The sequence below is a fragment of the Carassius carassius genome, chromosome 33 (assembly GCF_963082965.1).
Source record: "Carassius carassius chromosome 33, fCarCar2.1, whole genome shotgun sequence".
Classification (NCBI taxonomy): domain Eukaryota; kingdom Metazoa; phylum Chordata; class Actinopteri; order Cypriniformes; family Cyprinidae; genus Carassius; species Carassius carassius.
Window position 1 is genome coordinate 10,464,721 of NC_081787.1, and position 15,454 is coordinate 10,480,174.

Genomic DNA, 15,454 nt, shown 5'->3' on the forward strand with positions numbered 1-15,454 from the left:
CAAGTGAAGCCCATTTTTCAAGTACTTCCGTTTCTGACGCGCAGACTCAAACTAAGCTTGATGACGTCAGCAACCTGTCTGACAGATGTAAATCTTCTAGTAGCTGTGCGTGCAAACTGCCATCGTTAATCTTGCAGAGACGGCGAGCTTGAGCGGGGAGTTCTTTGGCGTGAGTGAGCAGGACTACGTATTCTGATTAATTATTTTGTATAGTTTTTTAAAATGCCAGTACGCCATATTAAGTTAATGCATACTATTAAGAAGTTATGTAAAATTATGTTCAAGAACTGATATGAATTCATACCCAATAGTTATTTAACCTGCCCAGGGATCGAATATTTTAAATATAATTGAATTTTTGATGCACATGATGTTGTATAACGTTAATGGGCGCCGAATATAACCACAAAATGGCGTTAACTGTTATCTACACATCTACATCGCAAGAGAAATGGACGAATCAGTCATATAAAAAAGTTATTCAGTAAATCGCTTGGACAAAAGCGTCTGCTTTGGCCTGTTAAATACAACCCGAATTCCGGAAAAGTTGGGACGTTTTTTAAATTTTAATAAAATGAAAACTAAAAGACTTTCAAATCACATGAGCCAATATTTTATTCACAATAGAACATAGATAACATAGCAAATGTTTAAACTGAGAAAGTTTACAATTTTATGGACAAAATGAGCTCATTTCAATTTTGATTTCTGCTACAGGTCTCAAAATAGTTGGGACGGGGCATGTTTACCATGGTGTAGCATCTCCTTTTCTTTTCAAAACAGTTTGAAGACGTCTGGGCATTGAGGCTATGAGTTGCTGGAGTTTTGCTGTTGGAATTTGGTCCCATTCTTGCCTTATATAGATTTCCAGCTGCTGAAGAGTTCGTGGTCATCTTTGACGTATTTTTCGTTTAATGATGCGCCAAATGTTCTTTATAGGTGAAAGATCTGGACTGCAGGCAGGCCAGGTTAGCACCCGGACTCTTCTACGACGAAGCCATGCTGTTGTTATAGCTGCAGTATGTGGTTTTGCATTGTCCTGCTAAAATAAACAAGGCCTTCCCTGAAATAGACGTTGTTTGGAGGGAAGCATATGTTGCTCTAAAACCTTTATATACCTTTCAGCATTCACAGAGCCTTCCAAAACATGCAAGCTGCCCATACCGTATGCACTTATGCACCCCCATACCATCAGAGATGATGGCTTTTGAACTGAATGCTGATAACATGCTGGAAGGTCTCCCTCCTCTTTAGCCCGGAGGACACGGCGTCCGTGATTTCCAACAAGAATGTCAAATTTGGACTCGTCTGACCATAAAACACTATTCCACTTTGAAATAGTCCATTTTAAATGAGCCTTGGCCCACAGGACACGACGGCGCTTCTGGACCATGTTCACATATGGCTTCCTTTTTGCATGATAGAGTTTTAGTTGGCATCTGCTGATGGCACGGCGGATTGTGTTTACCGACAGTGGTTTCTGAAAGTATTCCTGGGCCCATTTAGTAATGTCATTGACACAATCATGCCGATGAGTGATGCAGTGTCGTCTGAGAGCCCGAAGACCACGGGCATCCAATAAAGGTCTCCGGCCTTGTCCCTTACGCACAGAGATTTCTCCAGTTTCTCTGAATCTTTTGATGATGTTATGCACTGTAGATGATGAGATTTGCAAAGCCTTTGCAATTTGACGTTGAGGAACATTGTTTTTAAAGTTTTCCACAATTTTTTTACGCAGTCTTTCACAGATTGGAGAGCCTCTGCCTATCTTTACTTCTGAGAGACTCTGCTTCTCTAAGACAAAGCTTTTATAGCTATTCATGTTACAGACCTGATATCAATTAACTTAATTAATCACTAGATGTTCACCCAGCTGAATCTTTTCAAAACTGCTTGCTTTCTTAGCCATTTGTTGCCCCCGTGCCAACTTTTTTGAGACCTGTTGCAGGCATTAAATTTTAAATGAGCTAATTAAGTGGATAAAAGTGTAAAATTTCTCAGTTTAAACATTTGCTACGTTATCTATGTTCTATTGTGAATAAAATATTGGCTCATGTGATTTGAAATTCCTTTAGTTTTCATTTTATTAAAATTTAAAAAACGTCCCAACTTTTCCGGAATTCGGGTTGTAAGATATAGATAATAAATGGACAATAACAAATGTCACCAATAACATCAATAACTAAAACCATGGGTAACTACGCTACCAACAAAGGTAAGCCATATTAATATAGTATCATTTAGAATATATACAGTCGTGGCCAAAAGTTTTGAGAATTACATAAATATTGGAAATTGGAAAAGTGAGAATGTTGACGAGTGAGAATGTTGACGAGCACAAGGCTGGAGATCATTATGTCAGGCTGATTGGGTTAGAATGGCAGACTTGACATGTTAAAAGGAGGGTGATGCTTGAAATCATTGTTCTTCCATTGTTAACCATGGTGACCTGCAAAGAAACGCGTGCAGCCATCATTGCGTTGCATAAAACTGGCTTCACAGGCAAGGATATTGTGGCTACTAAGATTGCACCTAAATCAACAATTTATAGGATCATCAAGAACTTCAAGGAAAGAGGTTCAATTCTTGTAAAGAAGGCTTCAGGGCGTCCAAGAAAGTCCAGCAAGTGCCAGGATCGTCTCCTAAAGAGGATTCAGCTGCGGGATCGGAGTGCCACCAGTGCAGAGCTTGCTCAGGAATGGCAGCAGGCAGGTGTGAGCGCATCTGCACGCACAGTGAGGACAAGACTTCTGGAAGATGGCCTGGTGTCAAGAAGGGCAGCAAAGAAGCCACTTCTCTCCAAAAAAAACATCAGGGACAGATTGATCTTCTGCAGAAAGTATAGTGAATGGACTGCTGAGGACTGGGGCAAAGTCATATTCTCCGATGAAGCCCCTTTCCTATTGTTTGGGCCATCTGGAAAAAGGCTTGTCCGGAGAAGAAAAGGTGAACGCTACCATCAGTCCTGTGTCATGCCAACAGTAAAGCATCCTGACACCATTCATGTGTGGGGTTGCTTCTCATCCAAGGGAGTGGGCTCACTCACAATTCTGCCCAAAAACACAGCCATGAATAAAGAATGGTACCAAAACACCCTCCAACAGCAACTTCTTACAACAATCCAACAACAGTTTGGTGAAGAACAATGCATTTTCCAGAGCGATGGAGCACCGTGCCATAAGGCAAAAGTGATAACTAAGTGGCTCGGGGACCAGAATGTTGAAATTTTGGGTCCATGGCCTGGAAACTCTCCAGATCTTAATCCCATTGAGAACTTGTGGTCAATCCTCAAGAGGTGGGTGGACAAACAAAAACCCACTAATTCTGACAAACTCCAAGAAGTGATTATGAAAGAATGGGTTGCTATCAGTCAGGATTTGGCCCAGAAGTTGATTGAGAGCATGCCCAGTCGAATTGCAGAGGTCCTGAAAAAGAAGGGCCAACACTGCAAATACTGACTCTTTGCATAAATGTCATGTAATTGTCGATAAAAGCCTTTGAAACGTATGAAGTGCTTGTAATTATATTTCAGTACATCACAGAAACAACTGAAACAAAGATCTAAAAGCAGTTTAGCAGCAAACTTTTAAAAAACTAATATTTATGTAATTCTCAAAACTTTTGGCCACGACTGTACAATCATCCAAAATTATTAAAAGTGATTCAGATAGCACATGTACACATACATGCATAAACGCACACATTAAAAAAAATGTTTGTTTCCTTCTATCTACATCAAACCGAATAGTAACCCATCCAAAACAGACATATAATCCCAGGAACCATACTGTCAGTATAAAATATCCCCTCGAGTCATTTTCGTATCGATTCAATATAGGCTGTTCATTTATAGTCTCTTAAAATTGCTTATTGTTCTACATGATTTCATCTCTTCACGTAAAACAAATATTTGCCCATAGGCTAATATTCAAATAATTGTGAGCTAGATGTTAAATCATGCAGTTTTGGCTAATAAATCATGGTCAAAAACACTTGAACAAAAAACTTTTTTCTTTATTTCACGTTATGTAGGCTATGACATTTTGTAGATGGCTTCCGACCAGGATGAAAGGGATCACATTCATCTTCAAGCGTAGATCTGTAAATAAATAAAGGAACGTTAACCACGATTGAGATTTTTCTTACACTGCCTGTATAATTTCCTGATAATTTCTCCATTCCCCGTCAATATACCGGCCGTTACCCATACTTCATTATTTAATGAAGTAGATAAATTATTAAAGTTCGTGGATAAAAGCTACTTCATACGTATTCACTTGCCACATACCGAATTATTTCAATTCCCCAAAAACGTCGTTGAAATATTTTGTCCCGTTGCTTTTATGGACTCTATATCTATGGGCTTCTGTCTTGATGTCTCCCCGATTGCCTGCGAGCTTCTCCTCCTGTCTGTACGGTAATTTCTCTACTATGCGACAGAGAGTAGATTATGCTTATGATGCAATCGTTAGCCTATTTTTACAAAAATTGTTTCTACGGGGCCATAATGTAACATAGAAGGGAATGGAGCCCTTTATACATTGTCGTGTATGTTTAGAAATAAGTAATGGACAAATGGAGTCTTTAAACGCCTCAGATGTAAAGTTATTCGCTGTCAAAGTGACGCCAAAATGAATGGGAGTCAATGGGATGCTAACGCAAGTGAAGTTCTGCTACAAGATGGCGGCACGCGGCCGACTTCAACTTCCGGTCGACTTCCTTCCCGCCTATATATACAACCCAATTCCGGAAAAGTTGGGACGTTTTTTAAATTTTAATAAAATGAAAACTAAAGGAATTTCAAATCACATGAGCCAATATTTTATTCACAATAGAACATAGATAACGTAGCAAATGTTTAAACTGAGACATTTTACACGTTTATCCACTTAATTAGCTCATTTAAAATTTAATGCCTGCTACAGGTCTCAAAAAAGTTGGCACGGGGGCAACAAATGGTTAAAAAAGCAAGCAGTTTTGAAAAGATTCAGCTGGGAGAACATCTAGTGATTAATTAAGTTAATTGATATCAGGTCTGTAACATGATTAGCTATAAAAGCTTTGTCTTAGAGAAGCAGAGTCTCTCAGAAGTAAAGATGGGCAGAGGCTCTCCAATCTGTGAAAGACTGCGTAAAAAAATTGTGGAAAACTTTAAAAACAATGTTCCTCAACGTCAAATTGCAAAGGCTTTGCAAATCTCATCATCTACAGTGCATAACATCATCAAAAGATTCAGAGAAACTGGAGAAATCTCTGTGCGTAAGAGACAAGGCCGGAGACCTTTATTGGATGCCCGTGGTCTTCAGGCTCTCAGACGACACTGCATCACTCATCGGCATGATTGTGTCAATGACATTACTAAATGGGCCCAGGAATACTTTCAGAAAACACTGTCGGTAAACACAATCCGCCGTGCCATCAGCAGATGCCAACTAAAGCTCTATCATGCAAAAAGGAAGCCATATGTGAACATGGTCCAGAAGCGCCGTCGTGTCCTGTGGGCCAAGGCTCATTTAAAATGGACTATTTCAAAGTGGAATAGTGTTTTATGGTCAGACGAGTCCAAATTTGACATTCTTGTTGGAAATCACGGACGCCGTGTCCTCCGGGCTAAAGAGGAGGGAGACATTCCAGCATGTTATCAGCGTTCAGTTCAAAAGCCAGCATCTCTGATGGTATGGGGGTGCATAAGTGCATACGGTATGGGCAGCTTGCATGTTTTGGAAGGCTCTGTGAATGCTGAAAGGTATATAAAGGTTTTAGAGCAACATATGCTTCTCTCCAAACAACGTCTATTTCAGGGAAGGCCTTGTTTATTTCAGCAGGACAATGCAAAACCACATACTGCAGCTATAACAACAGCATGGCTTCGTCGTAGAAGAGTGTGGGTGCTAACATTTGAGAACATTTGGCGCATCATTAAACGAAAAATACGTCAAAGATGACCACGAACTCTTCAGCAGCTGGAAATCTATATAAGGCAAGAATGGGACCAAATTCCAACAGCAAAACTCCAGCAACTCATAGCCTCAATGCCCAGACGTCTTCAAACTGTTTTGAAAAGAAAAGGAGATGCTACACCATGGTAAACCTGCCCCGTCCCAACTATTTTGAGACCTGTAGCAGAAATCAAAATAGAAATGAGCTCATTTTTGCATAAAATTGTAAACTTTCTCAGTTTAAACATTTGCTATGTTATCTATGTTCTATTGTGAATAAAATATTGGCTCATGTGATTTGAAAGTCTTTTAGTTTTCATTTTATTAAAATTTAAAAAACGTCCCAACTTTTCCGGAATTCGGGTTTTTTTTGAGCAGCAAACCAGCATATTAGAATGACTTGTGGAGGATCACGTGACACTGAAGACACTAATCACTGCTGAAAATCAGCTTAAATTATATTTCACAATATTACTATTGTTACTTTTACTTTCATAAAACAAATGCAGTATTGCCGAGTATAAGACTTCTTTCAGAAATGTAAAAAATCCAACTGACCATAAAAATTTGAACAGTCGTGTGTACTGTTTACTCTTTTAATGCGCACATATCCAGAAAAACATAACCATGTATTTGAATGCATGTATTTACAGTTTGTGGTTTCTTATGCCAATAATGAGAATGTTTAAACTTTATAAAAACCTTTACAAGAAGACATCTGATGAATGAAAGAGAGTAAAGGAGGGAGGGAGAGCTTTCTGTACTGGCACTGATCATTCACATTGAAAAAGGTCTTGAACACCCAATTTGTTAAACGTGAGAAGTCTTTACATGGCAGACAGCAGTCTTGCTCATAGTAGTGTTTAGCTATATTTCATTATCATGTATAAAAACTCATCAGTTCACCAAAACAAAAACAAAAAAACTGAAAAATAAATCTCTATAGTACACAAAACTTGCCTTTACAATTACCATGGTATCCACTAGTAGAAGCAAAACAAGAAGCCAGAAGACACTTGTATTTCTAATATTTATGATGACCGCTACAAATGAGAGAATAAATCTGAGTGATGTGTCATATTAAGGTACTTTATTAAACTGAATCGAAGTGGCAACAAGTCAGAATTTTTTTTTTTTATACATAAATATTATCTGTTGTTACACAAGGATCTTCAGCTGAGTGATTTCACTGGTCATTCTCATAGTCTGCAAGATTCTTTCTTTTGCTCTGTTCATGAACACGATTGCCCCATGTGTAGGTCAGGTACATCAGAACCATGGCTGTAAATAGAGATACAGGTTTGTAGAAAAGTTTAGTCATACACAATATCTGCTTTCATAATTCATAGCTAGAATATATATATTTCAGACAGAGATGACTTACGTGGTGCAACCTTGAATACAGATGTTGTGAATCGTCTCCACACATTTGGGATTCCCTTAGAAAAGTAGTTTGGGAAAGCCCTCTGCTCAAAGGGAGAAATACTGTAGGTGATCACATGCCTTATCTTGGCCAAATCTCCGAAGTGACGACCCATTGTGCCAAGAAAGCTGACCTGAAAGAAATTTTATTCAAGTTTCACTTTAGTAATGTTTAAAATAAAACATTAGACAACAGTAACATTTCACTGTCAGTAACTCAATAAATGTAAAGAAAGTCTATATTTGAACATTAAAACAGCTGTATATGTTTTTAAAAAAGTACAATAATAAAATAAATTGTTTATTGTTATTTTAAATTAAAACATTTAACAATATTACTGGTTTTACTATATTTTGGATTAAATTATAAAATATATTACATTAACATTTTATAGCAATACACAGACATACAAAGTATAATATCATGAAAATGAACAAAATATTATATTTAATACTTTCAAAATATAAGTAAATTAATTATAGTTTATTTACACCCAAAGTTTATTTTTTTCCTCTACAATATTGATCCAAAAACAGTATAAAGTATCTATTGTAATAATTAATATGGTTGATTCTTTGTTGGATTCATTCAATAATTGAATTAGTTAATTTAAATAAATGAATTGCAACAACATGTAGCTGCTGTACATGAACAAATCCTGGCTTATGGTTATACTATAACAGTGTAAAATATCAAAAGTTACATAGAAACGTCCATTCAATTCACTAAGTGGGAACAGTATTAATAAAGCAGAACAGATAAATTCAGTTTTATTTTTCACGTCCCGTGGCTAGGCTAGCAGCTCTCTGTAAGACCTTGCTTGACATTGATCTCTTTCGCACTGTTTCTGTTTACACATACATTTATACTGCACAAACATACATGCAATGGCTAAATTAAGATAACGTCACCATTTTGACCTCAACAAAGATAAAATACAAGACAAAGAACGAAAAGATTTTCAGCTCACCAACCTCACTGCTCTTTTAACACCCTTGTAGCGCTGAGGATTCTAACAACTTCCGGGTGCAACCTGATGTCACATCCGTTTCCTCTTGGAGTCACGCTTTCTCATTGGCGCGCCGCTGTACTGTTTCCTGGATATCGAGACACGTGAAGGTCAGCATAGCTCCAGAAAAGCGTATATACAATAGTCAAATATCACCATTCAGTGATTCTCCTTAATGGATAATCAAGGAGTCGCGGCAGACCCTCAGCTGCAGCAGTTTATCGCGGTCGAGTCTCAAAAGCAGAGGTTTCAGCAGCTTGTTCATCAGATGACAGAAGTGTGCTGGGTGAGTATATATATATGTGTGTGTGTGTGTGTGTGTGTGTGTGTGTGTGTGTGTGTGTGTGTGTGTGTGTGTGTATGTATGTATGTATGTATGTATGTATATATATGTGTGTATGTGTGTGTGTGTGTGTGTGTGTATATGTATGTTTGTGTGTGTGTGTATATATATATATATATATATATATATATATATATATATATATGTGTGTGTGTGTGTGTGTGTGTGTGTGTGTGTGTGTGTATATATATGTATATATATATTAGAGCCCGACCGATATGGATTTTTGGGGGCCGATGCCGATATTAACTCGAAAAGAGCCGATTTATAAGCCGATATTTTGATTTTAAAAATAATCTGGATATTAGACCCATTTCCTATAAACTGCACTTACACAACATTCAATAGCAAAATATCTGCCTGTTCTATGTATGTGGGCTGTATAAACCATTTTCCAGAATGGATTATGTTAAAAAAAAAAAGCCTTAGATTACAGTCTCAATGACTAAACAATTGCACATCAAAAGTATATATTTTTTAATGATCAAAAAACAGTCTGGTTTTAAACATTTAACACTTTTACTTTCTTCCAGTTGAAGCTGGTTTTAACAGTCTGTGTGTGTACTGTAAATAAATTATAATACTAAAGTTAAAGTATTTGCAGAAGTAGTCCCACACTTTGCTGCTACAGCATTCACCTTTTTCAGCCATCTGTAGGCAGAAAGAGAGACGGAGAAAGAATAAGCATGTGTATTAATAATATCACCAAGTATCATTACTCATGTCATCATTAGAATTATAATAATAATAAACGGATCTCCAACATAGGCAAAAATGAGAAATATATATATATTTTTTATTTGTCAAGCAATAGGTATTACCTACTTATATTTAACAATATTATTTCAACATTTTCCTGTTATGTCTGTAAAGCTGCTTTGAAACAATATGTAAAAAAAAAAAAAAGCGCTAGTTCAGCTCACATTTATTTACATGTCCCCTCTGGTTTAATCATTTCTGACGCACCTACTGTAGTTACTGTAACTACACTATATTTGCTCTCACAGAACATCGTCTTGCCTACTATTACCGGAAGATTACGGAATCAATTCGAAGTTGAATGGTTAACGTTAGTGTCATGAACACACCGCTGTAAATTTTGAGAAGAACCACCTTCAAACAAGTTAATAGCAAGCATTTAAGGGGCCTGCTAAAAAGGAAGCTATTAGCGTTAGAGTAACATAACCAGCCTGAATTCACCAAATTGTTCTCTGGACCTGAGGGTAGCCTCTTCTTCCTTGCTTCTCTCTTAATTCTCATCAGCAGGACTAGCGCTATCGCTCGCTTCTTACAACGGGACCGATAAATGTTTGCTGCTGACCGAAAGGTGGAACAACAGACTATGAAAGAGCTCCCGCTAAATGTTTTTAAAACCCTGCCTATGCCATAGCCCAGCGCAAATCGCGTTGTATCTGAAGGGCAACGCTGAACCCAGCGGCAAGCGCCGTGCATACCGCATCCTGTGTGAAAGGCCCAATTACGCGGTCATTATGTGGAAACACACCGCAATAGAATAAGAATAAGTTAAATGCTAACGTTATAGTTTGACCTCCTATTAACGTTCGCGCTCTTCCACTGATAAACATGGTATTAGCTTTGTGGCTAATCTAATATAGCAATGCATTAGCGGCTGTAAGTGATGTTACAGAATATTTAGAAGTGATAATGATAGGACCGTTAGCTAGAACTACCACACAGTTTTTATATACAGGGTATGAACTAAATCTACAATCATTTCACATGACGAACGACAGACTCACCGTCAAAACAGTTGATCGCTTTCTTCTGTAGTGGACTTCTGGCGCTGTTGTTAACTCTGGAGCTGCAGAGCTCCCTCTGGTGGGCACACTATGCAACACTCATAACATGAGTGAAGCATGAGACTCTGTTTCTCATGTTTCATCGGCCGTTATAAATGCCGATTTAAATGCAATTAGCTTATATCGGCCGATAATATCGGCCGGCCGATATATCGGTTTGGGCTCTAATATATATATATATGTGTGTGTGTGTGTGTGTGTATATGTGTGTATATATATTTTTGAAATAGTTATTTATCATGGTCACTCACACAAACACACACAAAAAACCTTTGTCTGGGGTTGGTAAGATGCACAGCTGACCAAGTCCGAATTTATTTGATCAAAAATGTATTTGTAAAAAAAAAAAAAATTCTGCGATGGCAAAGTAAAATTTTCAACAGCCATTACTCCTGTCTTCAGTGTCACATGATCCTTCTGATAATCTTTCTAATATGCTGACTTGATGCTCAATAAACATTTCTTAATACTTTCAGTGTTGGAAAAAAAAACAGATGTGCTGCTTAATATTTTTTATGGAAACTGAATTTATTAAGATTCTTGGATAAATATAATAAGAACAGGAATTACTTACATTAGCTGAATAATAATATATATATATATATATGTGTGTGTGTGTATAATGTATATGTATGTGTCATAGGATTTAACTTTGTAATAATTGGTATGAGATTGTATCCAGTTGCGTACCTCAGTCCAATCCAAAATGGATGAACCAGGTTACATGCCAGATTACAATGCATCAAGGTCATCAGTTGTGGGTTTCTTTGGAGCTCAAAGTGTTTATCTTTGCAGGAGAAGTGCATGGATAAGCCTGGCCCGAAGCTTGACTCCAGGACAGAGGTGTGTTTTGTAAACTGTGTGGAACGATTCATCGATACAAGTCAATTCATCCTCAACAGACTAGAGCAAACTCAGAGTAGAGGAACCTTCTCTGAGACCATGACAGACTAGTAGAACCACAAGACCGCATCATTCAACCACTTACTGAGGCTTTGGCATGCCAACTTGAGAACTGTGAGGCAACAGATATCAACAGGATTCAGTTAATCTCTCAAAGATAAAGTGCCTCATTTTGCTTTTTTTATTATTGTAATGGCCATATATTCAAAATCAAAAGGATGCATGTTCCAGTCCAATTGCAAGCCCTGTTTACCGTCACCGCCGATATTGACATTTCCCAGTGCTAAACTTTGGTATGAATTCAAGAAAACATCATGGAACATAATGTGAAAGGTCCCTTTGTACAGATCTGATCTGGAATTGAGGAGGCGGCTCTGCTTTCACTTTCTCTTCAACCTACAGAGCAAGTCAGCACTGCATTGTTTTACTTGGAAATCTTCAAGATCTGTGGCTTATTCAGTGTGTGTTGAAATGTGGACTTGAAATAAAATGATCAAATACCTCCTGCAGTTCAATCATACGATATGGAAATTATCATAGGAGAAAGCGGAGTTAAAGTTAGATAACACTCAAGCTCCTTAAATACTAATGAAAGCTCTTTAGTGTGCTATTTATAAAAATTACCAGGCACTTCAGATATATATATATATATATATGCACCACCTCAGAGGTTTAGCTGTTGCTTAAGAAAAGATAAAGAAAGAAAATCACTTTGATCAAAACTTTTAAGTTGTAGAGTATAAGTAGTCAAGCAAAGTGTATTTGAAAAAACTGCTTTTATTGAACAGATGAAGCTTTAAATATTAACTTAATACATTTAAGGTGCTTCATATGAATGTAATCCTATGTATATTCTAAACAAGGCTGGTTTGGTCATAGAATAAATAATGAAACATTTATTAAGATGATGTAAAGTAGGTTTTTAAACCGTATGCTGCTACTTCAAGGTTTTTTGTATTTATAAGAAGTGAATGGGCACAGCATTATTAGTTTGAAAATATCACCAGTATAAAACTAACAGATGGAAAAATAGAAATAGATATAACACCGATACCTTCTATACTAAAAAAAAAAGCAAGTTCAAGTACTGTCACAGTATTGTTTTGCAAAGTGTGCATGTACAGTAGCAAATAGTAAAGCTGTATTACCCACAAGCATTATGTGTTTTTACTGATATTATGCTAGGTATTAAATGTGCCATTGCTCCTTTTGTCTGAACTCTCAGAAAAAAAGCTCTTTGCATTTCTTTCTTTAGTCAGTTTGCTCTCATCCATAGTAGTTCTCCCATTGGTTGGCAAAGCAATATATGGTTGGTTCCATGTTCTTTCTTGAGGTCCATGGTGCAGATATAAAGGTAGAGAGTCCAAGCTAAAGTTGATGTCCTTGAACCCATGAAGAAGAAAAATGCCAATGATGATGGTAAGAAAGCCACTAACAGTCCCAGCAGCCCCATCAGCCGACATTTGAAGCCACTCTTTAAACAAGATGGCTGAACAAGCCATGACGGATGTGGTGAAGAAGACATAATAAATAGGTGTAACTAAAGAAGTGTTGAAGATGTCAAGGGCCTTATTAAGGTAGCTTATCTGGATACTGATGCAGATCACAAGGCATATGAGAAGGGCCCAGAACAGCGGTTCTTTCAGGACAGCCGTTCCAGCAAACAGCTCTTTGATCCCAATGCCGAGGCCTTTCACACAGGACACAGACAACGAACCAATCACAGAGCAGATGAGGATGTACACTAGCACATTCTTCTGACCATAGCGAGGGGCGACAAAGAAGATCAGGGCCAGGCTGCTGACAACAATGCAGACAGCAAAAGCGATGAATCCTGTGATACATGCAAAAGAGACAACTCTAATGAAAAACAGCACAGAACTCTCAGAATGCCTACTGTGTTTGTAAGAAAGACGGAAGAATACCTGGATCTTTGAGTTTCTCTGCCATTGCAGTCAAAGAAGCAACCTCTTCCTCTTGCGGAGCGTGGAGAACCATAACTGTGGAACCAAAGATGCACAGCAAACAGCCAATTTTCCCATGGATATTCAGCCGCTCACTCAGGAAGTATGATGAAAGCACAGCACTAACGACAAAAAATAAGGTTGTATATCCAGTCAGGTTTTATACAAAAAATGTAATCTTCCTGTACAACCCTAAACATTTAAAGGTTTTTTTTTTTTTTTGAAAGACATGTACACTTATTTATCAAGGATTTATTTATATGATCAAAAGTGATGGTAAAGACATTTATAATGTTACTAAATATTTCTATTTTAAATCCAGAAAATCTATTTCAAATCCTGACATTTTCCAATATTTATAATAATATGAAATATGAAAGAATAAGCAACATTGAGACTGGCATAACGGCTGCTGAAAATTTAGCTTTTCCATCACATTTAAAAATATATTAATATAGAAAACAGTTGTTTTGAATTGTAATATTATTTCACAGTTTTACTGTATTTTTGATCAAATAAGAGACCCCAAATGTTGTACACTGTGGCGAAATTTACCTGACCAAAACGCTCAGTGCTCCCAGAGGTGTTACTAATGTGGCAGGAGCAAATGCATATGCTGCGAAATTTGCTATCTCACCTATTCCCACTGAAAAATAAAATACATGACAAAGACAAAAGATTGTGCATATTATTGACATATTCAGTTGTGAATGGCAATATGTTATTACTAAGATCTATTAATCATCATACACATCTGATTACTATCAGTATTCTGGATATGCCTTATAATTCAGTGCCACTAATTGCAAATAAATATATAAAATGATAATGTCATACTTGATATAAGCCCTGCCCACCACAACCATTCTTTCAGGTATGCATATCCACCTTGACCTGAATAATAAATAGAAATGACCTGATTAGACTGCACAAGAAAAAAAGTCACAATGTCAAAGGCATATATATATATATATATATATATATATATATATTTTTTTTTTTTTTTTTTTTTAAATCAATGCAATTCAAATACTGCCTATTAAAGTATTGTGCAATGGTAGGTTACTCTGCAAATTTTACTGACCCACCTGCTCTAGTAGAGCCCTTTTTGGACAGTCGTAAGAGGCCTTTCTTTTTCAGTATGAAACTGCCACCGATGAAGATTGTCGAGCTTACAGCAAGTGCCAAACCAATGTAGAAGTTAGAGCGATTTGGAGCATCCATCTGAATAAAGTTGTCCATTAGACACTAAAGTTACAGAAGTGGTTATGTCTAAAAATCTAGTGAGCTGCCTACCTAGACGGCATTTTTGGGCATCATAAGCGCAGCTGAGTAAGCTTACAATGCCCCAATATGATATCTATGTAGACAGCACAATCTGATTTAAAGCAGCCACAGAATAGAAAAGGAAACGATTCAGATCAAGTGATTCACGCCTGCTTTTCACATCGCCAGTTCTTCAAAACAATATTTTACTGTAGACCATTTGTCTATCTACGCTACGCATTTATTACGACAGGAAATACAGAATCATAGCATTTTCAAAAAGGGAAAGCAAAAAAAAAAATTTTTTTTTTCTAGAACGACTTACATAGATTTTGATTGGCTCTCTTAAGCTTTCATGTATTTTACGCTAGCAAGTAGTGATGTTTCATGTTTCGGCACTTATTTACTTTAACATTTAAGACTACATTAGCAATATACATTATATTATATACATCATATACATTGAACACTAACAATATAAATAATTGTTAAACTGACTTACCTTGCATTCATATCGTCCTTCGGTGGCGTTTAGTCTCGCGTAAATAAACTTCCTGGTGACTGTACCGCGGGTTGCCAGATGCTCTTGAATAACTTCAAACATTGTCAGTCCCCTGTCTGTCTGGACATTTTGGGGATTAAACTTTTGTTTATATGGTGCCCTTCTTAAACAGATGCTACTTTATAGGTTTTTGTACATGATAGCTTAAATGGAATTTGGTGGAACTGTGTAAAATTTCAGGTATATAAACATCAATTGTCTCATTTGAACAAAATCTGCAGTTTG

The 15,454-nt window shown here is 37.1% G+C and overlaps 3 protein-coding genes across 5 annotated transcripts; 1 reads left to right on the plus strand and 2 right to left on the minus strand.

The window, feature by feature from the left end:
• Window positions 1-7,007: 7,007 nt before the first annotated feature.
• On the minus strand, window positions 7,008-8,471 carry LOC132113718 (cytochrome b-c1 complex subunit 8-like). Of its 3 annotated transcripts, none has more exons than XM_059521654.1 (3): window positions 8,337-8,471; window positions 7,324-7,495; window positions 7,008-7,220 (listed from the first exon to the last, which is right to left on the minus strand). In XM_059521654.1, the coding sequence occupies exons 2-3, from the start codon at window positions 7,475-7,477 to the stop codon at window positions 7,126-7,128; spliced, it is 249 nt and encodes an 82-aa protein (XP_059377637.1). In that variant the 5' UTR covers window positions 7,478-7,495; window positions 8,337-8,471; the 3' UTR covers window positions 7,008-7,125. The 3 variants fall into 3 exon arrangements, with proteins under 3 accessions (XP_059377637.1, XP_059377638.1, XP_059377639.1); XM_059521655.1 differs by having other exon boundaries at window positions 8,333-8,462; XM_059521656.1 differs by having other exon boundaries at window positions 8,283-8,349.
• Window positions 8,428-11,939, plus strand: LOC132113717 (mitochondrial import inner membrane translocase subunit Tim8 A-like). The gene is made up of 2 exons (XM_059521653.1): window positions 8,428-8,657; window positions 11,330-11,939. The coding sequence occupies exons 1-2, from the start codon at window positions 8,547-8,549 to the stop codon at window positions 11,486-11,488; spliced, it is 270 nt and encodes an 89-aa protein (XP_059377636.1). The 5' UTR covers window positions 8,428-8,546; the 3' UTR covers window positions 11,489-11,939.
• A 269-nt stretch (window positions 11,940-12,208) lies between these two features.
• Window positions 12,209-15,295, minus strand: LOC132113715 (magnesium transporter NIPA2-like). The gene is made up of 6 exons (XM_059521652.1): window positions 15,170-15,295; window positions 14,490-14,625; window positions 14,239-14,295; window positions 13,957-14,047; window positions 13,363-13,523; window positions 12,209-13,271 (listed from the first exon to the last, which is right to left on the minus strand). The coding sequence occupies exons 1-6, from the start codon at window positions 15,269-15,271 to the stop codon at window positions 12,619-12,621; spliced, it is 1,200 nt and encodes a 399-aa protein (XP_059377635.1). The 5' UTR covers window positions 15,272-15,295; the 3' UTR covers window positions 12,209-12,618.
• Window positions 15,296-15,454: the final 159 nt, after the last annotated feature.